Source organism: Pseudorasbora parva, chromosome 8 (genome assembly GCF_024679245.1).
Source record: "Pseudorasbora parva isolate DD20220531a chromosome 8, ASM2467924v1, whole genome shotgun sequence".
NCBI classification, from domain to species: Eukaryota; Metazoa; Chordata; class Actinopteri; order Cypriniformes; family Gobionidae; genus Pseudorasbora; species Pseudorasbora parva.
The window spans coordinates 46,053,524-46,077,195 of record NC_090179.1 but is presented as its reverse complement, the minus strand read 5'-3'; the positions used below and the strand labels follow the sequence as shown (position 1 = coordinate 46,077,195).

The window sequence follows — 23,672 nt, the reverse complement described above, 5'->3', positions numbered from 1 at the left end:
TGATTTTAGAAAGACTATATTCACATCAACGAAGCCGAGTCCCTCCTGCAGGAGACAATCAGTTCTTTGGTTTACCTAGCATATATAAATAGCTGCTTTCCCAAAATGGTAACTACCTTCAGCTAGTTTTCTAGTTGGTTTCCTGACTCACACGTCACCACATTCCAAGATGTTTTTCTGTCCATCATGCATCTTCTACATGATTCTTATATACATCTTATTTTACATTAAAATCAATAATAAAAGTCTTCTACATTCCCCCCTCTGGGGCTTACCTAAGCCCCAGTTTTGTATCTTTCTTCCAGACGTGTAGCTTCAAAATCTAGCTTCCTTAGTTATGCTACCTAATGACCTAAATTAAGTCACTCACTCTTCATTGCCAAAGACCAGATTATGCAACCACACTCTGGATGAGCATCAGAACCAAACATCTCTTCTCAGACATTTTTCTTTCTTTTTTAGGTGTATTTTTTCCTTTTCGTTCTTTTTCTTTTTCCAAAAAGAGTAAAAGATTATTTTGCTCCCTTTATTACTAGACCATTGTTGTAAACATGAACATACAATTGGCTCAGCCTTGTAAGTTATTGTCACAATTATGTATAATATATCAATGCATAATACTAATACAAGTTATTTTTGGAATGTAGACATCCTCAACCCAGACATTGTTCTCATATTCGTCTTCTTTGTCCTCATTATATATACTTGAATTTACATCCAATGTTTGTACATTTCAATTTGGTTTGTCAGACCAATCTTAACATACTTTGTTTGCCCTCTTAATTGTTGTCTCATTATCTTAACCTCTTAGCATTTCCATGTGCTTAACCATGGCTTTGACAATTAGTGATATTAATATGGAAATTTCATTGCAGAACAATAACCCCCTATTGATATCGCTACTTTTAAAGATATCTCTAATTTAGCAAATTAAACTTCAAACTTTAGAATTAAACCAGTTTTCTTTAACTTCTGCTCTTAAGCCTCTTGTTTAACTTACTCATAACTTTGTCTGCCAATAATCACTAATCAAAGGGCTTGCCTATTTTGCCTTGTCATTCTATTTGTTTCATGTAATTGTTCTTCTATAGCACAGATAAAGCATCATCTCTAAATCTCCTGACTATAGTAAATATAAATTACCCATTCTATGTTTTTACTTTGCTTGATCTATATAATTGTTGGTTAAACCAAGGTAAACTATCTTTCTTATTTTTTGATTGATTCCTATTTTTATAAAGTCTTATTAATTCCTTAATCTGAATAAAGAATCAATCTTTTAGTCAAAATCATTTTTAGTTGATGAATGAACAGAATATTGTCTTGCATCTGTTATCACAATACATTTAGTTCTTTGTTAGAAAGTCATAGATTGTTTAAATTCTTGTCTGTTTATTATGAAATCTAACAATAAATATAATTTTAATTTGAGTTTAATGCAGTCTGACTGATTGCTTTAGAGGCTCAGTTCAAGCTGCTCATGAAGCAATCATTTCTTCCTTTTTACTACTAACAAAACTTTAAAACTTGATTAGAAGTAGAAAAATAACTATAAAGTTATGATTATAACATAATTATAAAACTCCCTTGTGTGTAATTTGTGTTTGTTCACTAATCAATTACTTTACTCTTTTAGTACTTTTGTTCGATATTTTGGCACAAATGTTCACTTATAGACTGAACATTTTCTACCATTGCTTATAAATTTCCATTAATCTTTCCTTATCATATAATATCTTAAGTCCCCCCTCAACATTCTTAGATGTCACAAACCATGCACATCGAAGAATGTTTAAAAGGGTTGTTGCAACAATTTGTCCTTTATCTGAATGGCAAATATCTTTTTGGCCCTCTTTTGTTGCCTTATAAGGGCCTACTTTTTATTAAATCTGAATAATATCTTTCAATATTAATAATATTATGGTTGTGGTTCTGTAAGCACTACTTGATAAATATTCAAATTAGTTGTATCATATTGTCATACTAAATCAAGCTATCAAGCTTTTGAATTGAAATTGAAATTTGTGGTAATACCTATAGTCCTAATTAAAACTTTGTTTTAACTTTAGACTGAAATTTATTAGGTATGCTCCTGGATTGGTCTATTTTATATTAGGATCTTGTTCATAAGCTCTTTTAGTTCTACCTTTGTAAGCCTTTATAAGTTGTTCTGATTCTCATTGACAATGCTTTATTAGCCGTACTCTAGCGCTCATTTCTTAGTGGCAAAGAGGCTAGAAGTCATTCTTTACCACAAGTCCAAAGATATCTGCAACTACTATTGTCTAAACTTCAATCTTTTATCAACGGTAGTGATATAGTTTTCATTTTACATTCTTCTTCCTCTGTATTATTATTATTAGTAGTAGTAGTAATAATATTTATTTTATTTTTTTATTTTTTCTTATTTCTTATTCCTTGGTTATGGGGCTCTTACAAGTATTTTTGCATCTCAACCCTTTTTTCATCTTATTTTTCATCACCTGCACTTCTACATTGCTTTGTCTTGTTCTTTAATCAATTTTTGTTTTACTGGGGTTATTAAGTTGATACTAAGTCTGTTGAGATCTAAAGCATAACATTTGAAAGTCTGGGTTGATTATTTCTGCCTTGCATACCTCCTTATGAGCTTTCAACACTCTGCAACCTTTCATTGTGCATCTCTGATCAAGCTTATCCCCCTTTTTCCATTTGTTGACCCACATCTGCTTTAAAAAGCTTTGATCATTCTGTGAGCATCATCTCTTTACCAGGGTGACTCTTTGCGAGTCGTTGCAATGGGCTTTCCCTCGTTGGTAAGGGAGAGACATCCCTAGTACGCTCTGTGTCCCCTACTTCATGGTATGTGGGAATGCTGAAGCTGGCTGATGTATTTTAAGATGAGAAGCATGGACTCAAGTGTCCTCTGGTGATCAATGCACAATCTTATGAGATCACAATGCACACTCGCTGGTTCTGTTCGTTGGATCATACTAAAATCCTTCCTGGAATTGAGCTCCTGTTCAAATTTATTCTTTACAATTAGCCAATTCAACTCAGTTATCTAATTGTTCTGAGTCTCATTATTTTTTCATAATTTCTTATGCATATGGAAAGCACTCAACCCACTTTGCTCAAGTTAACAGTTACATGATATTATATTTTAGAATCCGCTCCGTCAGCTCCATAGCGATATGCTGAAAAGAAATGTAGATATGTTATGTGCTGCACAAATGTGGCAATATTTTTCCCTCTTTTTTACCACAAAAGTATTGACCAGGAAACTTAATCAAATTCATCCATGGTCATTGTTTTATTGGGTATAATTTGCCCTGTGGGCCCACCAACTAAATTTAGATACAGCTGTTTTGTGAAATTTTGTGAAATTTTTATTCATGGAAAGCCCCTTGAGATGCAACATCTCGTTTCCAAGGGGGACCAAGAACATACAACAGATACAGTACACTCAATACAATACAAAACAAACAAAACATTACAAGACAAATCTGCTCAAAAATCCCCCCTACCCTCCCAGGACCATTTCAGAGTCTGCAGGGTATACAAATGTTTACAAAGACAGCTGTTACAGGAACCATAACAATTACAAAACTGACAATCAGTTTTCAAAACAAGATATTTCAAGGAACCATTACAATTAAAAGCATTTACAATCAGTTTTCAAATAGTTTAACAAAGAAGTTCTGAAGGAGCCTAAAGTAGTATTAGATCTCACAGATGGGGGCAGATTATTCCAGTCTGAAGGAGCATTATAACAAAAGGACCTCCGACCGACTACTTTGCAAATAACAGGGACTGTAAAAGTCAGGCATTGAGAATGTTGAAGAAAATAAGTTGGAGTATATTGTACAAAAATGTTTTTCAGTTATGGTGGTAAGTTCAAATAGATGCATTTAAAAATAAATTGAAACCAGTGATACTGTCGTCTTTTATCAGGCAGCAACCAGTTAAGCTGAATATATAATTGGCAATGATGAGTTCTATATGGGCACTTTAAAATGAACCTACACAGATTATTAAATAGAACATCTAATGGTTTAAGATATACATTGTACGTGTTTTGATAAACTATATCTGCATAATCAATAATTGGTAAAATTAATTGGGTAATTATCTTTTTTCGTACTCTAAATGTAAAACAATTTGATGACCTGTATAGAGGCATTAAACAAGAATATGTTCGTTTTATTATGTAATCAATATGTGGTTTGAAATTTAATTCTGTATCAAGCCAAATTCGCAAATATTTAACAGAGGTCTCTTTTGTCACCGGAGTACCATTATCAAAATACAAGTTAAGTTCAGCAGATTTACGAGAATGATGAGTACCAAAGAGCATACATAATGATTTTTTCATATTGAGTTTTAAGAGGTTACCTTTAAGCCAATTTTGAACTGATTTAAGATCTGTCTGTAATTTGTTCTGAAGAAGAAATGAATTGGAACTTGAAAAATAGACAACAGTATCATCTGCATATAAATGTACTTGACAATTATTACACACTTGCGGGAGATCATTAACAAAAATTGAAAAAAGAAGGGGGCCAAGGATAGAACCCTGTGGCACACCTTTTTCCATAATACATTCGTCAGACTGTGCATCTTTAAATTGAACAAACTGACGTCTGTTATGGAGATAAGCATTAAACCATAAGAGAGCATTTCTATCAAAACCTATGGATTCAAGCTTGTCCAGGAGCAAGTAGTGATCTACCAAGTCAAAAGCCTTGGAGAGGTCAAGAAATATAGCACCTGTACATTGGTTCTTGTCACAGGAAGAGAATACATCGTTAGTGAATTTAAGAAAGGCAGTTGTTGTAGAGTACCCAGAACGAAAACCTGATTGATAAGGAGATAATATGTTTAATTGATTAAGATATTTATATAATTGTTGATAAATAATCTTTTCAAATATTTTGGTAACTGTACAAATAATAGAAATTGGACGGTAATTACATAAATCTGTATTGTCACCTCCCTTAAATATTGGAGTTACTCTTGCTGTTTTCCAAACAATTGGAATGGAACTCATATCTAAAGACATATTGTACAAATTAGAAAGTGGATGTATTAATATACTGGATCCAAGTTTAAGAAATTTGGTTTCCAACCCATCAGATCCAACACTACCATTTTTTAATTCAGAGATGGCTTGAAATACTTGAGATGGCTTTTTTAAATAATTAATATTAGCCAGGTCATTTATAAATTGTTCAGTATTTATGTTTTTGGATTGTCTGACTTTAATGTATTTTGGTGGTAGTTTGGGTATTTTGATTTTCCACACACAGAAAACAATTGAGTGGTCACTAAAGCTGTCAGACAATATGCCCGATGTACTTATCCTATCTGGATTTGTAACTAGTATCCAGTCGAGCAAAGATGACGAACAGCGACCAATTCTGGTTGGTTCTTTTATTAACTGAGTGAAATTAGCACCTGCAACCATATTTCTGTCATTCGAGGAGGAGCGGTGAAGCCAATTGCAGTTAAAATCACCAAGAACCACCATTTCACTGTTTTTTCTGAGAGAATTAATTGTTTTAATAATTAACTTAATTGAATCAGATGAAGCAGATGGTGGTTTATAGATATTAGTTATAATTATGTTTATTTTCATGGAATATTATTTTTACAACAAGTGATTCAAAATTAACCGGCTCAACAGTTGGAATGAGAAGTTCACCTGTTAAATTTATAGAGACATATGTTACTAACCCACCTCCCCTGGAGCCTCTGTCAGCTCTAAAAAGAGCATAACCATCCATCTTTATTTCAACATCTGATATTTTATTATGTAACCATGTTTCAGAAAGGGTGATAATATGAGGCTTATGATAGGAAACCCAAACTCTTAGAAGATCAATTTTTGGTACTAGACTTCTTATGTTAAGATGGATTATTTTTAGACCCTTGAACGATTCTATTCCTCAAATTTAATAAGTATGAAATGGGGCATAGGAGAGAAAGAGGACATAAAGCAGAAGACATACATTGACAGACACACAGACAAACAGGACATGACATACATAAAAGTGAGAAATAGGAGGCTCACTGCAATATTGCAGATAACAGGTAACAGGTACAGCCTGCTGCGTCTCAAATACTTTAATTAATTGTAGGGGTAATAATATAATACGAAAAATCAAATAGACACATAAAAATGTGTATTAAGTCACCAGAGAAGATAAACTCAAAATAGCAAACACATAAAAATCACAATTTGCCCACCAAGTATTTCAGTGAATTACACTCACCGATATCTTACGCCATTAGCATAGTAATGTGCGACAGAACACCGCAGAATACGGCAAACAGAACATGCTTGTAGAGTCATTAGAAAAAAAAAGAAAAAAAAAAGAAAAAAAACGTAAAGAAGTGTTCGCAGGGACATGACCAGGCATGTAGAGTACTTAAATGAGAAGTTTAAAGTATTTACCGCATATGGTGTATCTTTCGTAATGTCAAACATTATTCAGCCGTTCGAAAAAGGACCAGGGTTATGAGTTACATCATGGAGAAGAGACGACATCCCGAAAAAAGTAATGCGCTTCCCCGGGAGTGCGAAAAAGCTTAGGTTTGCCATCGATAATGACTCTCAGAGTAGCAGGGTATAGTAAAGAGTTACCGTTGCCTGCTTCACGCAGCTTTTTCTTGATGTCATCATATTGGCGCCGTCTTTTAAGCAGATCTATGCTGAAATCCGGATTGATGTATATGCGTCTACCTTGGAAACTAAGCTCTTTTTTCTCTCTGGCCAAACGCAAGATTTTGACTTTATCCTGGAAGTATAAAAACTTTACAAGGATAGGCCGTGAAGATCTCGCATTGCTTGTGGAGCTGTATGTGGGAGAACGATGAGCCTTTTCAATCACTGGCGGTGTGGGAAAGCTGTCACTGCCGAAAAGATGGCATAGAAGCTGAATTACAAAGCCCGCTGTGTCGGTGCCTTCACTGTGCTCCGAGACATTAGTGAAGCGAAGATTGTTAATCCTGCTCCTGTTCTCGGCATCATCGGCTTTTCCCCTCAGGTATGTGTTGTCCTTTCCAAGCGCAGCAACTCACTTAGTCAAATCTTCAATGTTACATTCAGTGGCACTTACACGATGCTCCAACTCTGTAATTTGGTCACATAGTGTAGATAGTGACCCTTGTATATTGTTTAAAGTAGTCTGCACAGGTAGAATCATATTGTCAATATGGGCAGTCATTTCCATTTTGCTTTGTTGTATGGCACCCAAGATTGTTTGGAGGGAAAACTCACGTTGATCCATATTCTCCATTGTGACAACGTTTGATAAAAATTTGTTGATAGAACAGACTTTTAGGTTTAACTTTAGGTCACATGAATTTTATAGCACCTACTCAAGAAGTCAAGTTATTCGCAGCAGGCTGAGACCTTTTGGAGCACTCAATCAGTAGCGGCCATTTTGCTTTCACGTTTTGGCAAAATATATTTTTGCCTTAGTGTCTGTTCAGACACTATCTCTCATTCACTCACTCACACCCCATGACCATCAATCACACCACCATCATGTATCTTTGTTTCTGCTTCAGCAGGTTGTGTTCTAATTGAGGAACATATCAGGAATGCCACAAGGTCTGATCATGGCACTGTAGCATTCCCTGTGCATGAACCTTTCTTTTTTCACAAAATCTAATAGATAGTAGACCTAGTTATGGTGCAGTTGAGACAGCCAATTGTAATTTCTCAAGTGCATTTAATAATTTGTTCGTCTTATTTTAAGTTTGTAATTTTCTTTTTGAAAATTGAGCTCATGAGCTTCTTTAAGAATGATATTGGAGATCTCTTTATTATCATGGATCCTTGGCCAATAATATTTTTCTCATTATCCCACTGATGATAGCATTCTGACTTCATGTTTTTGACTTTGGAGTTATTATTATTTAATCCAGCTCTAGTTAACGTTACATTTATTAAACAAGATGGAGTGACCAACATTCTTAGTTACCTACCATATTTTTCCTGTGAGAAATCTTGTGTCTATATTTTCTTAACCAATGAATACATATTTTATGCTTTTAGCCCTAGATGTTTACTTACTATACTTTAGCCCTTACTATACCAAATCCAGCCTCAGTGGTAACTATTAGGTGAGTTGAACACCCACTATTGTCTGTCAATGCACTGTTTTTTTTTTTTCTTTTTTTTTTTTTTCTTTCCTCAGACATGGGGCTGGACTGGTGTCTATACTGAAAAAGCAGAGAAGGTTTGTTTAGCAGAGAATACAAAGAACTGCTATGAGACCAGTGAATTATCAAGATGAATTAAGTGAATATTATAACTAAAAAATTTGCAGCAGACTCTAGAGTGATCATTGTAGATGCCGCACCTGTGCCGCCCATCAGGGAATCGATGTCAGTCCTTCTGTGTAGATCATCAGTCTTTTGAAGCTCCTTGGCTGTTGTTCTGCATGTCGTCAGCCTGATGCCCCTCAAAGGCCTGTTGCGAAGTCCTGGTGTTGTCGAGTGGAACTTAGGCACTGTCGTTTTTTAGCCTCTTATCCATTTTAGCTTTTGACTGATCTTGTCAAAGTTTTGCATGTCTGGATATTGTCTCTGTTCTCAGGAAAGTCTCAAGTGAAAGTTTCACCTTTCCCTACAATAAATCAGACTTTCTCCATGCTGACCTTTTGGGAATTCTCGTCTTCTCCTTTCAGGAGGGGAGCTGAAAAAAGCCCATCACCCACTCTCTCTTCTTCTCTCTGCAGCCGTGTCTTCACATTTCCCCACTCGTTGCTTCCATTGGTCAAGGCACTGCCATTGAAGCCATCTGAAATTTGAACACTCAGAGATCTGCATGAATCAAATTGAACTTGTATATCTTCTAATTCCAACTGTATCTGAGCACTCAGCTCTTTTTCCAAATTGCATTCTCTAACCATCATCCAGTTCCTTCATTCTATTTTTAGTAAAGCAAATTCTTTGTTGCAGTATGCAGAAAAAGACAATAACCTATATTACTGATCTGAGTGTAACACAACTAAATACTTTTCATTCTTCTATGTTCACATGCTGGGATAAAAATAATCTGGTAATGGTAAATAACTTTTCTCAACCAACATTAATTATTTATTTATTAAAGAGGGCATTCGACACCGTAAACCACAGCCATCTTATCTCAAGACTGTCCTCATATAATATGTCACGCCAGACATTATTATGGTTTGCGTCATATTTACAGGGTCGCGAACAATGTGTGGTGATTGATCATGTAAAATCTGCCCCTTGTAAAATTAAGACCGGAATCCCTCAGGGAACCATACTGGGGCCTATCCTATTTAGCCTGTATGTGAACGAGCTGCCAGAAGTGTGTCCTGAAGTTGGCCTTCAGATGTATGCCGACGACACAGTGGTTTATGTGTCCGGTAAAAGCCCTGTTGTTATTGGCAATACACTTACTAAAAGTCTTGAGAAAGTATCGAATTGGCTTAATAAATCATGTTTAACACTTAATCTGAGGAAAACGAAATCTATGTGTTTTTCTATAAAAAGAAAACGGATAACAAATGATCTCAACATAAAAATAAATGGTGAACTTATTGATCAGGTAGAACAAGAAAAATATTTAGGAGTAATTTTAGATTCTCAGCTAAATTTTAAAAGTCATATTAAGAAGATTTCAAGAAAAATGAAAACAAGCATGAACTGTTTCAGAATGATCAGGAGCCATTTGACATTTGAATGTGCACATGTGTTTCTGAACGCTATGATCCTGTCTCACCTGTCATACTGTACCACTGTTTGGTCCCTGACTAGCCAAACTACTCTAAAGCCTATTGAGAGGCTTTATAACCGTGCCCTAAAAATTTTAGATAACAAGCCTATTCGATTTCACCATTGTTATATTTTAAGTAAACATAAACTCTTAAATTTTGTTAATTTTGTCAATCTTAGACACATAACGTTGTTTTTTAAATGTTTGACTGGACTAGCACCTGAGCCATTGTGTAAATTTGTCAACAGATTAGAATTTTCTCGATCAACAAGAGCGGCTACATGTGGAGACTGTAAAGTTCCCTTTTGTAAAACATCTTTTGCCCAAAATGTTTTTTCTGTGAAAGGAGCTAACCTGTGGAATCGGCTTCCAACACATATAAAATTTTTAACTAAACTGTCCGTCTTTAAAAAAGTTACAAGAACTTGGTTTTTACAGCAGCAGAAGTGTGATCATGCCATATGAGGGGAATATATGAAATGTGACTTGTGTAAGTTTAAAGACATGTGCTTATCGGATACATTTATCTTTCTTGGAGCTAACTGGTTTCTGGACATTTTTTTTTTTATTTATTTATGTTTTTTTTTTTTTTTTTTTTTTTTTTTTTTTTGTGTGTGTGTGTGTGGTTATTTCTTCATTGTCTTAATCTGTTAAAAAGCCTTTCTAGGGACAGGTGTTGCGAATTAGCCCTGGCTAAAAACACTGTGATACACGCAACGGATAATTCTTTATGTAATAATCTTTGTCGACTTTGTATCTGTCCCTATTCAAATAAACAATAAATAAATAAATTTTTTGTTTAATTTGAATCAACAAGTCCCATTCACTAAGGTCCTATGATTGTTGCAAATTATCTATGAATGTTGAAACTTTTCTTTAAACTTGGTCACCCAATCTCGCTCTCACTCAGCTTAATGCACAAGTTATTTTAACACAAGCCTAAATCTCTGCATTGGGATACTTTCCTCATACTGTCCCCCAGGGAAAAGGAGATACAAAATTTTAGACGTCTTCATATATAAGATATAATACTTTACGCACGTGCAATCTTATTATTTATTCATCTATTCAAATAAATCATTACATTTATCAAATATATATATATTATTATTATTATTTATATATATCATATAACAGTGTTCTGCAGAACTAATATTTTGAAACAATATTACAGCTCTTCCTTCTCTACTTCATATTGTTCGTATCAAAATTCAGTGCAACTTTACTCAAATGGGTTAATTTGTACAGATGGTTGTAAAAGTGTTACAAAAGTGTGAACAATTTAGAATTGTGTGTAAACGATGACAACTGTGTTTTAGCTGTTTAACTTTTACCTTTCTGTGTTTAGCGTTTTCCAACACAAGTGCATCACAGTGAGAAATGTGTTTATAATTTGGTTTAGTCCCTGAGATTTGTAAATGGCGTCCAAACACCTGAACTTGTTTAAGGTTTTACAGAAAGAGAAGAAATTGGATTAGGCTGTTGAGAATTTGTTTAAAAATGTGGTTTAGTGTTTTAGCAATACATAACTGTAATATGGGTCCTCTCATAAAGAATGATAACATAAATCTAAAGGATTAAACTGAACCTGTTCTGTATTCCAGTTCAGTCCAGCAGAAGAGCTCAAACCCAGAGTCCAGCTGTGTGTCTATGAAGAGTGACTGGTCTATAGATCCACCACCAAGGTTTAAGAGTGGAGACAAACGGCCTGATCTCAGGTATATCATCTCTATAAAAGTTATGCTTATAGTATTAGATCTTTATGAAGTTATTAACATACAGCAGTGTAATGAGTTCAGATCCTGTAAGTGTCAGTCTATTAATGATGATAATTGTGCTCTTTTGTAAAGCTCTATGTATTGTATCGTTAATACATTCACACACTGTAAAAGCTGTTGGTTTGTTACTCAGTTAATGACACGATTACATCAATATCAGTGTGTCTGATTCTTTACCCTCTTCATTCTGATTTAAGGGCAAATCTTCAATCCAGACCAGTTAAAAACAAAACTGTGTTCACGCCTGAGATTCAACCTCAAGACTTTAATGAAAGCATGTGTCCTGGTTTCAGGTAAAATGTGGGACTTTTGTTGCAGTTTAATTTTAGGAGCTGCAATGACATCACACATCACTCAAACACATGATTAATGATTGAAACATTTCAGAAACCGTATGATGTTCTGTGTCACATAAAACCGCAAACAAATCATCCATAATTTTGTGATCTATGACTATTTACTTCTCTAACTTGTGTAATAATGCAGTATTTTAATCTTACAGCCATGACTCTAAACCTGCTGAAGTCCTCGACACATTGAGATCAAATCTGAGGAAGAAGTTTGAGTGTTTGTGTGAGGGAATATCAAAGCAGGGAAACCCAACACTCCTGAATGAGATCTACACAGAGCTCTACATCACAGAGAGTGAAAGTGGAGAGATCAATAATGAGCATGAGGTGAGACAGATTGAGACACAGTCCAGGAGAGCAGAAACAGAGGACACAGAGATCAAATGCAGTGACATCTTTAGACCTTTACCTGGACAAGACAAACCCATCAGAACTGTGCTGACAAAGGGAGTCGCTGGCATTGGAAAAACAGTCTCTGTGCAGAAGTTCATCCTGGACTGGGCTGAAGGGAAACAGAATCAGGACGTCCAGCTCATATTTCCACTTCCTTTCAGAGAGCTCAACTTGATGAAGGACAAAACACTCAGTCTTTCAGATCTTCTTCATGTCTTTTTCCCTGAAACCAAAGAAATGGAAATATCCAGAGATCAGTATAAAGTGTTGTTCATCTTTGATGGTCTGGATGAGTGTCGTCTGTCTCTGGATTTTCACAGCGATGTGGAGTTGTGTGATGTGACTGAATCAGCCTCAGTGGACGAGCTGCTGATAAACCTCATTGCGGGGAATCTGCTTCCCTCGGCTCTCATCTGGATCACCTCCAGACCCGCAGCTGCTGATCTCGTCCCCTCTGAGTGTGTCCATCGAGTGACAGAGGTGCGGGGCTTCAATGACCCACAGAAGGAGGAATACTTCAGGAAGAGAATCAGTGATCAGAGTCTGGCCGACAGGATCATCTCACACCTGAAGTCATCAAGGAGCCTCTTTATTATGTGTCACATCCCAGTTTTCTGCTGGATCTCAGCCACTGTTCTGGAGAAGATGATGAGTGAAGCAGAGACTGGAGAGATTCCCAAGACTCTCACTCAAATGTACACACACTTCCTGATCCTTCAGACCAACATCAAACATGAGAAGGACTATGAGAAGAAAGTGAAAGATGAAGACATGATTGTCAAACTGGGGAAACTGGCGTATCAGCAGCTTGTGAAAGGAAACCTGATCTTCTATGAGGAAGACCTGAGAGAGTGTGGCATTGATGTGACAGAAGCATCAGTGTGCTCAGGATTGTGCACTCAGATCTTCAGAGAGGAGTTGGGCTTGTATCAGGGGAAAGTCTTCTGCTTTGTTCATCTGAGCCTTCAGGAACATCTAGCGGCTCTATATGTGCATCTCTCCTTTATAAACAAGAACATCAATGTGTTTGACCAGATCACCAAACCAACTAATGGAGACACAGCTTCACTATCTGATCTCCATCAGAGGGCTGTGGATGAGGCTTTAGACAGTAAAAATGGGCATCTGGACCTTTTCCTTCGTTTCCTTCTGGGTCTGTCAGTGGAGTCTAATCAGAGTCTCTTACAAGAACTAAAGACACAGACAGGAAACAGCTCTCACAACAATAAGAAAACAATTGATTATATTAAAGAAAAGATCAATGGGAATCCCTCTCCAGATAAATACATCAATCTGTTTCACTGTCTGAATGAACTGGGTGATCTTTCACTGGTGAACGAAGCTCAACCTCATATGTGTCGTGGAGGATTACGTGCTGTGAAACTCTCCTCATCTCAGTGGTCAGCTTTAGTTTTTGTGTTGTTGTCCTCAGATGAGACGATGCAGATGTTTAACCTGTACAACCTAATTGGAGGCAGAAATAAACAGTAAGTAACACTGAGTTCAATCATTAGATTCTAAAACATTATGAACAAAGAGAAACACAGAGATCAGAGGTGTTTAAATCACGGGGCACAGATTGATTTCTGGGATATTGTTCATAATTTGCGGGTGTTTCTCAAACGGAGGCTGTGTCCTAGTAAGGCTGCAGATCTCGATGGCCACGTCATCAAGCGCCTCTGAAGGCCGTCTCAGTTTGAAGGATCCTTCGTTTCGCATCTTGAATTCAGCTCACATTCACATTTATGAAAAAGACCTGCTGGAGAACGAGTCGGCAAATAATGTTTTCAGAGATAAAGGCACACATTATTTTTGGTGTAAATGAATCACTCGACACTAAACTGCCAATAATGTGAGCCACTGGAGACACAGACGGCTGTCATTCACTGTATTGCATTCATAGTCTACAACAGTGACACAGTGTTTAATGCTGAGGAGGACTGGAGTCTACAAGCCTCAGAAGGACTGGGCTAGGAAAGACACAACATCGCTAGGTTGTAGCCGTCCGTTTGAGAAGCTCCCAATATCAATATGAAGGAGACTCCTAGAGGTGGATGTCTGATTATGGGACTGAATCCGCTAAACTTTTGATCTGAGTCAGTGATTGACACGGTGATCACCATAGCAACGGACGGGACAATAAACGGTGTTTAGTGAGGTATGTTAAGTGTTATTTACCTCTGATATTATTATTAATAATGAACTCATTTTTTATGTTCAAACAGTGACACAGTAAAAACAGCAGATGAAGTTCTTCAGAAGCTGCTGCCTGTGGTTACAGCAACTAGATCAGCTGAGTAAGTAACACTGAGAGCAATCATCACTGTGTGTGTGTTTTTGTTTGGGTGGGTGTGTGTTTCTGAGTGAGTTTTAAGACTTAGATCAATCATCACTGTTAAAACATTATAACAATTCTCATTTAAACATGATAAATGAATGGTTTAAAAGAAGATATGTGTGTCACATTTTTAAACCCACCCCCTCTCGGACCTGATTTTTGATCAATGAAACCGGTTTTATGATATTTGTGAGACATTTATTTTCAAATATATGCATTTATAATGTATTTAAACATTTATATTGAGACTCTTTTATATATTAATTTTAATTTAATATAAATTGTAGTGATTTTTACTTTAGTCCACCCAAGGACGCTAAGTAAGGTAGTGATTGGTACTCACGTCACCACTGCTGTTGTAATTTTTTGATCACGTCACTTAAGGTGTGTTTATGAGTACATCAGATGACCACCCTCCCCCCTCTTAGTTTGGGACAAAAGGGTCTTTTAGCTTGGCTGTATGAGAACACTCTGAACAGGAGGCTGTCCCTTCATTTAGAATGAATGTAAAGGTGGAAGAGTTGATCAGCTGATTTATCTGAAAGATTGGTGAGATTTCTAACTTGTAGAGCCTCTTCTGTATTATCAGCTCAAGGAAGACACAATTGTAATAAAATAGATTTTATTAACAAAAGATAAACAGAACAAATAACACTAAACTAACACTAACTACTAAATGAATACAATGAATGACAAAGGAATAAAGTGCATAAGATGTATACAATACATGTGAGTAAGTTGAGTGTGGCTATGGCAGAGTTACGTTATCTTATGGAAAGATAAACTGTTTTTTCTATGAAAATAAGGGGAAGAACCGTATCATGCATCAAACAAATAAACAAAATATTATTTGTTATTAACTATCATTAGTTATATTACCTGTAATGTAAATTAGAAAATCATATACTGATAATAATTAACAATGCCAAGGTTTCTAGAAAGAGGTTTGGTTAAGTGATTGTAATACAGTTCGTAGATGGGAAGGAAGGAGGCGGGAACCGGCGAACATTCAACAAACTTTATTAACTCAAAATAAATAAACACAACGAAAGTAAAACCGCGGGCAGCCCCTCACGGACGACTGCCCGCGAACACACAGAATAAAACGTGGGCAGCCCCTCACGGACGACTGCCCACATACACATAAACAAAACATAACATAAAATTCCAGGCCTGGTCCTCTCTCGTCTTCCGCTGTCCTTGCTCCTCCTTATATGCTCCCGTCACATGGCCGCGAGACGAGACCGGTGTGCCACGCAGCTGGCACTCGTGAACATTAATCACCGGCCCGCTCTCGCGGTCCCTCGCCCCGCTCTTGCGGTCCCTCGCCCCGCTGCCTGTCACACCACATACCCCCATCGCCCCTCGCAGGCCGGGGGGCACTCCCGAGACTGCGCTCTACTCCCCCACCCCTCTCTCCCGGGGGGGGGATCACGGCGGCCGCGGCACCTGGGGGTAAGGACAGAGAGGCGAGAGAAATGTAGACGGGAGCACGAGGAGCCCGCGGACGAGAGAGGGAAAAAAGAAAGAAAGAGGAAAAAAAAATTCTGGTCCGGTTCCTAGACACACTGCCGTTCTGTCCTCCGCCCGCCGAGAGGCTCTTCCTCGCGGTGCTGTGCGATGGCACTGGACGCCTGGTGGGCAGCTCGATCCTCCTCCGCCCCCTGGCGGCCGGCGGTGACTCCTCCTTCTGAGGGACCCGGCAGCGAGCCCCGCGCTCCCTGCTCCTCCCCTCTAGGCGGATGGCAGCAGGCTCCGGCTCACGGCAAGCGCGGCGACTCCTCCGCTCCCTCTCGGACGGTAGCCACCCCACCTCGACCCTGGGGCACGGCAGCGAGGTCTCTGTCCCACCTTCCTCGCTCCAGCACCATCGCCTCGGGCAGCCCTCGCGGTCTTTCATCATCCGCGCTGCCCGAACTCCTCAGCACCGCGATCCCCCTCAGCAGTGAGGGCTCTCCGACAGCGCGTCCCTCCTTCCTCCTGGGCTTCGGCACCAATGTATTACGGTTTGTAGATGGGAAGGAAGGAGGCGGGAACCGGCGAACGTTCAAACATTTATTCAAAATAAATAAACAAAATGAAAGTAAAACCGCGGGCAGCCCCTCACGGACGACTGCCCACAAACACACGTAAAACAAAACTAAACATAAACTCCAGGCCTGGTCCTCTCTCGTCTTCCGCTGTACTTGCTCCTCCTTATATGCTCCCGTCACATGGCCGCGAGACGAGACCGGTGTGCCACGCAGCTGGCACTCGTGAACATTAATCTCCGGCCCGCTCTCGCGGTCCCTCGCCCCGCTGCCTGTCACACCACAGTGATATTTATTTTCCACGGGGTTCAGTAAGCAGTTTGATGGGAATGACTTCTTCCACTGGTTTTGCTGGGAGACAATGCAGTGAAGAAAGGAGCTGGAATCTGTTTCAACAGCCTTGAACACGAAGATCTGTGGGATGCTGACCTCCTGGGGCACCAAAGGGTCCTAAAATCTGGAACACGCAGATGAAGCCCTGAAGTGGGTACAGAAGGTCCTTAATCAGGAACACGCAGACGAAGGAACCTTGAAGTGAAGGTTTGCTCTCCTGAGCTTAACCTTGTTACAAATGTCTCTGTGTTTCTTCTGCCTCTTTGGGCCAGACACTCAAAAGTTGGTCAATTGCTGTGGTCTCTCTAGCATGGAGACTCGGGACGTGCTGCAGTCTTCTCGCTGGACTAAAACTCTTAACGTAGTTTGGGTTAATGTCTCTTTCCTCACAAGCTGTAGACTCAGAATGGGGTTGTATCTGTTGCTGCCTTACAAGCTGTAGATTCAGATCCTCGGATCTTGTGTTGTCTCTCTGGTTAAACCAGAGGCTCAGAACTTGGTTGCTCTGTGACCGTCTAATCCTCGCCAGACAGACTCAAAACTTGGTGTATTGTTTGTCTCTCGCACGGGGAGACTCGGAACTTGGTGAACTGTTTGTCTCTCGCACAGGGAGACTCGGAACTTGGTGAACTGTTTGTCTCTTGAGGGAGACTCAGAACCTGGTGAACTATTTGTCTCTCACATGGAGACTCAGAACAAGGAGTGTCTGTTGAAAGAGTACCTTTATCCTTTTCCGAATAGGAGGAGATTGCAATTTGGTGCTTCTCCATTCCAGTGTTGCTATTGGCTGCTGGCATCAGAGGGGGCACACAGTGTGGCCCACCCATCTTTCCCTTGTGTAACTCATTTGCATACTGTACACAGTTAGAAGTCTTTAAAGTGTCTTTGAAGTTTATCAATGCATTTTTCTCACTTTCCAAAACACCATCAGAGGACCCTTGGCAATATTCTAAATAAATAGACACCAAACATGATGGGAAAATATTGAACTGTCATGTGTTCATTAATTTGTTCATTAACAGCTGATTCTGTGTAAGATGTTGCATTACAAATAGCTGTCACTGAGAATACTTATTTCTCTGAATAAGTATGAAACGGGTGTGTGTAGTTTACATCAGTCTTAATGTTTCCAAACATTGTTGTGAATGGATTTGGATGGATCATTTTGGTTTTTCTTTGTTTATGGCTGCCACAAACCAGGACATTAGGGATCAGTCTCTAGGTGGGTGAAGGGCAGAAACTGCATGTGGACCAATGGGAAGTCATGACCTTCCTGGGCTTGGTACCAGAGGTCTTCTTCTTGCCCTCAAAGAGGTGTCTAGCTGTTGTCCGAACATCTTTATCTGATGGCGTTGGACATTTAGTTTGTGCTAGTCTAACAAGATCCAATCAAAATTTAGCAAACCTTCGGGGAGTTATGGGCAGAGAGGGACCTGGCCATAATCTGGACCCTGGAATGTGCTGTTCACTACAAAATGATAATACATTAGGGGGACCAAATCAGGCTCAGAATTTAATAATTTAATTTATTCATAAAGTAACAAAATTGAAAAGGGGAATACATTTTTTTTTACTATTGATAAATTTAATAATAAAAATATATAAATACAAATAGCAAACAAATTTCTTTAAACTTTACTTAAATTACTTATTTTAAAATGCTTAAAATACATAAAAACACTGGGGCAATAATGTTTGGTTAAATAAAGTATCAAAAAGCAAGTAATCATGGTTTTATAGAACAACACTGTGAACAATTCTCAGTGGTGGAATGTAACAAAGTACAAATACTTTGTTACTTTACTTAAGTACATTTTTCACGTATCTGTACTTTACTTAAGTAGAATAAATAGTGCATACTTTTTACTTTTACTTCATTACATTTTGCAGCAATTATTATACTTTCTACTCCACTACATTTCTACAACGTTTCGTTACATTTTCGTTATATTTTCTGATCAGTTTCAGGGCTCGAGATTAAGGCTTGCCCGGATAATAATATATAATGTACGTTATAGGCTAATGAATTGACGGTTGCACTGTTGAGGCTCGCGCGGCCTCTCTTAGGAGAAATGGAATCAGCCCCGCTCACACAAAGAAACTCAGTAACATACTGCATTAAAAATTCAAAATGTTTATAATGTTTATAACGGTTTAAAAAAAATCGCATGACACGACCAACGAGTGTAGTTTTCCTGAATACCATCACGACAGAAAATGTGACACTGATTTCATTTGACAGTTCCATAAACAATGAATTAACATCAAGTCACTTACATTTTATTGATTGCTTTATTGCTTTTGTTCTATTTCAGCAGCGAAAATATTTCCAAGATCAGATTTCCACACCCGAACCATAACGTATTGCACAGCAACAGTGTGTTACTGAATCAAAGATTCAATGCCCTATTCATAAACGACTGCCTCATTTATGAACAAATCAGCTGTTTGAACGAATCGACTCAATGACTCTCTCATAAGGATTCACCTGCCGCCATCTACTGGTGGTTTAGTTAACTTTTTTTTTAGTAAAAACAATCTCATAGCATTATGTAACTTTTCAGTGTTAATTATTTAATTTGATTGGTAACCCTATTGTATCTTATTCTAATTTAATTTATTAATCAAATTTAAGAATATAAAGTGAAAGCTGAAGCAAAGCCTATATTTAATAAGATTAGGGGAAAATGTCCTTTATAAAAGGTAAAAATATCATAAATATGAAGATTTAAATACATCAAAGCTGATGAGAATGTTGCTTCAGAAAAATGACATTTAACTTTGCAGATAAGCAGAATTGTAAGTCAGAATGTAAACTAGGCAACAGATGGTAAAAACAAATACATTAACCCAAAAATAACTAAATTAAAATGCCACCGATCATACTGTTTTCTTCTTTTTAAGTATTAGAATTAGACATTAAGAGAATACATTTTTATGCAAGTACTTTTACTTTTAATACTTAAAGTACATTTAAAATCAGGTACTTTTTACTTAAGTAGGGTTGTCGTTGTAGTACTTCTACTTTTACTAAAGTAAACATATTTCTGGTTACTTGTACTTTTACTTTAGTACTGAGATTCAGTACTTCCTCCACCACTGACAATTCTTAAAGGTGGCCTAGAATGAAAAATTAAATTAACCTTGCCTTAGTGAAATAATACGAGTTCAGACCATGGACTTTACATACTGTGAGTCTCAAACACCATTGCCTCCTCCTTCATATGTAAATCTTGTTAATTAAAAACACCACAGAAAAATAAGTGCTTCTCAACATAAACCCAACCTTGACGCAAGTGTTGGGAATCATTTATATGCACGCCCTCAACATTTGCATCTGTCCAAACATGTTCATTGTCAGGCTGAACTGACGGTAACAGGGACTGCAGGTAAATAAGACACTGGAGGATAGCAAAAATGGCTCTCATGAAACATGTCATGTTCAGGCTGTGCAGGAGACGTGAGGACTTTTCATATGTCAACAGTCATGGTTGAGGTTTATTATAATCGGATACCACAACAATTTATTTCAAAATCGTTCGTTTGTTCGTCCCATTTCAAGCAAGCTTCGCTCAGCATCTTAAACTGAAAAAAGGGGCAACTGTATTCCTGCAAGCAGTAAGTAGTGATTTATCTACTTATTGACTAGCTGTTTAAACAATTTCTGATTAAATTGAAAGTTTCTTAGAGAGGCCACATTGTCTAGATGACGCAAGATGCTAGTACAGTAACAATAGGAAACGTCTCGGTTATGTATGTAACCCTCGTTCCCTAAAGGAGGGAACGGAGACATGCGTTGGAACTGACCGACGAATTGGGATCGGACTTCAGAGACCAATCTACTTCAAGTGTGTAAAAACGAGCCAATTGGAGATTTGCATGTGATACGCGCATTCCACGCTCCGCCCCGCAGCGCGGGTATAAATAAGGAAGTGGAATGGTAGATCAATGCTTTCTACTTCAGAGCCGAACAGTATTGCTATTTCTCACGAAGAGTGTGAGAAACTCAGTCTCGTGAGAGAAGGAACTGCCAGTGCTGGTGTGATCGCTTATCACAAAGAGAGCTTGTTGGTTTGCTGGGCGTATTCCCTTTGCTTGAGTGCTCACACAGGCTTGCACTACTGGACTGTGTACAGCCGCGGTCATCTCCTGCTTCAGCACAAATAACAGAGCAGTTTTCCATTCTAAAAGAGCAACATGGTTTGACCCTGCGTCTTTTTCAAGATGCCATTCAAACTATGTGTTTCTGGGTGCGGTCGATTTCTGTCCCTGCTTGATGGTCATGTTGATGTCTCGCGTGTTTGGGCGTTCAGCATGCTGAGGCAGTGTTCGTGAATGAGTCGTGACCATAGCAGTGCTGCGGTCCAGACTCCAATACCTCAAAGCAGGTGGAGCACCTTTGCGCATCCCCCGATCGAGCAGCCCTCTGATAGTCAGTCAGTGCGTGGTGCTGTGCTCTCTGCTCAGTGCTTGTGTGTGTGCTGCGCTCACCGCTCAGTGTGTGTGTGCGTGTGCTGCTCTCTCCACTCAGTGTGTGTGTGTGGCTCTCCGCTCAGTGCGTGTGTGTGTGTGTGTGAGAGCGCATCTCTCCACTCAGTGTGTGTGTGTGTGTGTGTGTGCTGCGCTCTCCGCTCAGTGTGTGTGTGCTGCGCTCTCCGTTCAGTGTGTGTGTGTGCTGTGCTCTCCGTTCAGTGTGTGTGTGTGCTGTGCTCTCCGTTCTGTGTGTGTGTGCTGTGCTCTCCATTCTGTGTGTGTGTTCTGCGCTCTCTGCTCGTGTGTGTCCCTTTTATCTGGTATCCCTGAGTTTGTGGTTTATTTGTGTGTGTGTGTGTTTCTTTAATATCATTTTAATGTAGGGATTTAAACTGTCCTTGTGGTTTAAACTTTTTTGCACAGATACCCTTCGGTTGTGTTTTTCACTAAAACAGTTTTTTTTTTCACTTTTAGCTGGCGTTTACAATTGTTTTCAATGGGAGCACCACGTTTTTAGAACGCCTGGAGCCCAACGAGGCTTTGAGCGAGTATTTCTGAGTGCTCTGCGTTTTTTACTGTTCGCCGATAGCTGACGAATGTTCATTTTTGAGTAAAACTCAGCACTCGTCACTGTCACTTTTCACCCAGCCGTCCAATCAAAGTGGGCGTGACAAACACCACATCGACCAACCGCCACATTCTGTTTGTACAGCATCAACAGATGACAACAAGCAGTAATAACGGAACAAAATTATTCAAAACAAGAGCCAGAGCAAATACTTTACATTTGTATGTGCAATTTTATATAGAATCAATAAAGAAACAAACTGTAACATTAGTAACACTTTTGCAGATTTTCTGTATCATAACAAGCAAAGAGTCTCAACTGAAAAAAAAAAAAAAAACGCTGCCCTGCCAAAACGCTCTCAAATGCCTACAGCAAGGCATTTTCAGCTGGCTAAAAATGCTTTTGGTGGACACACAGCCTTACGAATATTAATACAGAAATACCATTAAACTATGGATATAAAGCAAAACCATGATTCATTTGTGGTCACCATGGAATAACTACAATAACCCTGTTTTATTTATGGATTTTTATTTTGTTGTAAAACCATGGGTAATATTTGTAAGGGTAGATATATTCACTATGTGTGTGGACAGCATTGGGCAGGATGTGGAACAGTGTTTTGTCGATAAAATAAAATAAATGGTCTTTTTATCCGATTAATTCATTATAAAATAACCAGCCAACTAACCGATGGTGAGTTTAATATATTCTAGCTTTGCCCCAGTATGAGTTTAAGGCGTCCGTTATTTAGAAAGCTTCACCTTATTATTTCCATGGCAGTTTAGAGAATCGGATCTGTCAGATTTACAGCACATAAATTCACCCACTTCTCCTGAAATGCATAAGACAGTGGCCGGTGAAGTGGGAGAAGAATAAAGTAAACGTTATAGTTACTCACACAGTGTGTAGCTGATATGAATAAAACACGTCATCAATTTATAACTGAAAGGGTTGTTATTGCCCTTTCCATAGACATCAGTGTTTATTTTACAATTTGTTTTGCTCGTAGTTGAGTATTTAAATGTCTGAAACCTAAAATAAGCTTTATCTGGTTTAAAACACTGAATAGTTGTGATGTATGATGAACGTTGAGCATCCGTCCCAGCCAAAGCGCGCGCACACGTTTGAGTTTATTAGTTGATCGTGTGATGCACTAAATCTTGAAATGCGCCACTTCCATTATTTTGCTGGCTACTGTCAAAATTGCAATCACAGATTTTTTTATTTTTATTGAGTACTCGAATGTAATCATTACAGCACTAATTACATTCATAAAAAAACAAGTGGGAGTACTATTCATTAAATTTAATATCACATCTGTTTAAATGAAGTGTAAGAAAAAATATTTTTCTGTGTTCAAGTGTTCAGTCTTAGCCTAGAAATCTAGACGCACCCTAGCGGCAGAAAATATAATCTGCCGTGAGTGTTGTCTAGCAACTCTCAATACACTTCTGGGCCAGAAAAACCAAACTCTGGTCAGGCCAATCACATCATGTATAGAGTTGGTGGGCGGGGCTTAACATAATGATGGCAGAATTGTGCTTGCATGCTACTAGTAAACAGAAGCTGCCGAACGTCAGTCTTTCAAGCTTTGGCAGCTTTGACCAGCTTTGACCGCGACTCTGGAAGGCTTGGAGTTAAGCTTTTGTCTGAGAAAAGAGCAAATAACA

General features: G+C 38.4%; 1 protein-coding gene across 1 annotated transcript in view; it reads left to right on the top strand.

Moving 5' to 3' along the window:
• The first annotated feature begins 9,352 nt into the window (after positions 1–9,352).
• The window catches only part of LOC137084569 (NACHT, LRR and PYD domains-containing protein 3-like), a 28,538-nt gene continuing 14,218 nt past the window's right edge, over positions 9,353–23,672 (top strand). Inside the window, exons 1-6 of the mRNA XM_067450859.1 lie at positions 9,353–9,386; positions 11,085–11,109; positions 11,341–11,454; positions 11,712–11,807; positions 12,017–13,744; positions 14,483–14,554. Coding sequence (XP_067306960.1) covers positions 9,353–9,386; positions 11,085–11,109; positions 11,341–11,454; positions 11,712–11,807; positions 12,017–13,744; positions 14,483–14,554 — 2,069 coding nt within the window. The remainder of the gene's footprint in view (positions 9,387–11,084; positions 11,110–11,340; positions 11,455–11,711; positions 11,808–12,016; positions 13,745–14,482; positions 14,555–23,672) is intronic.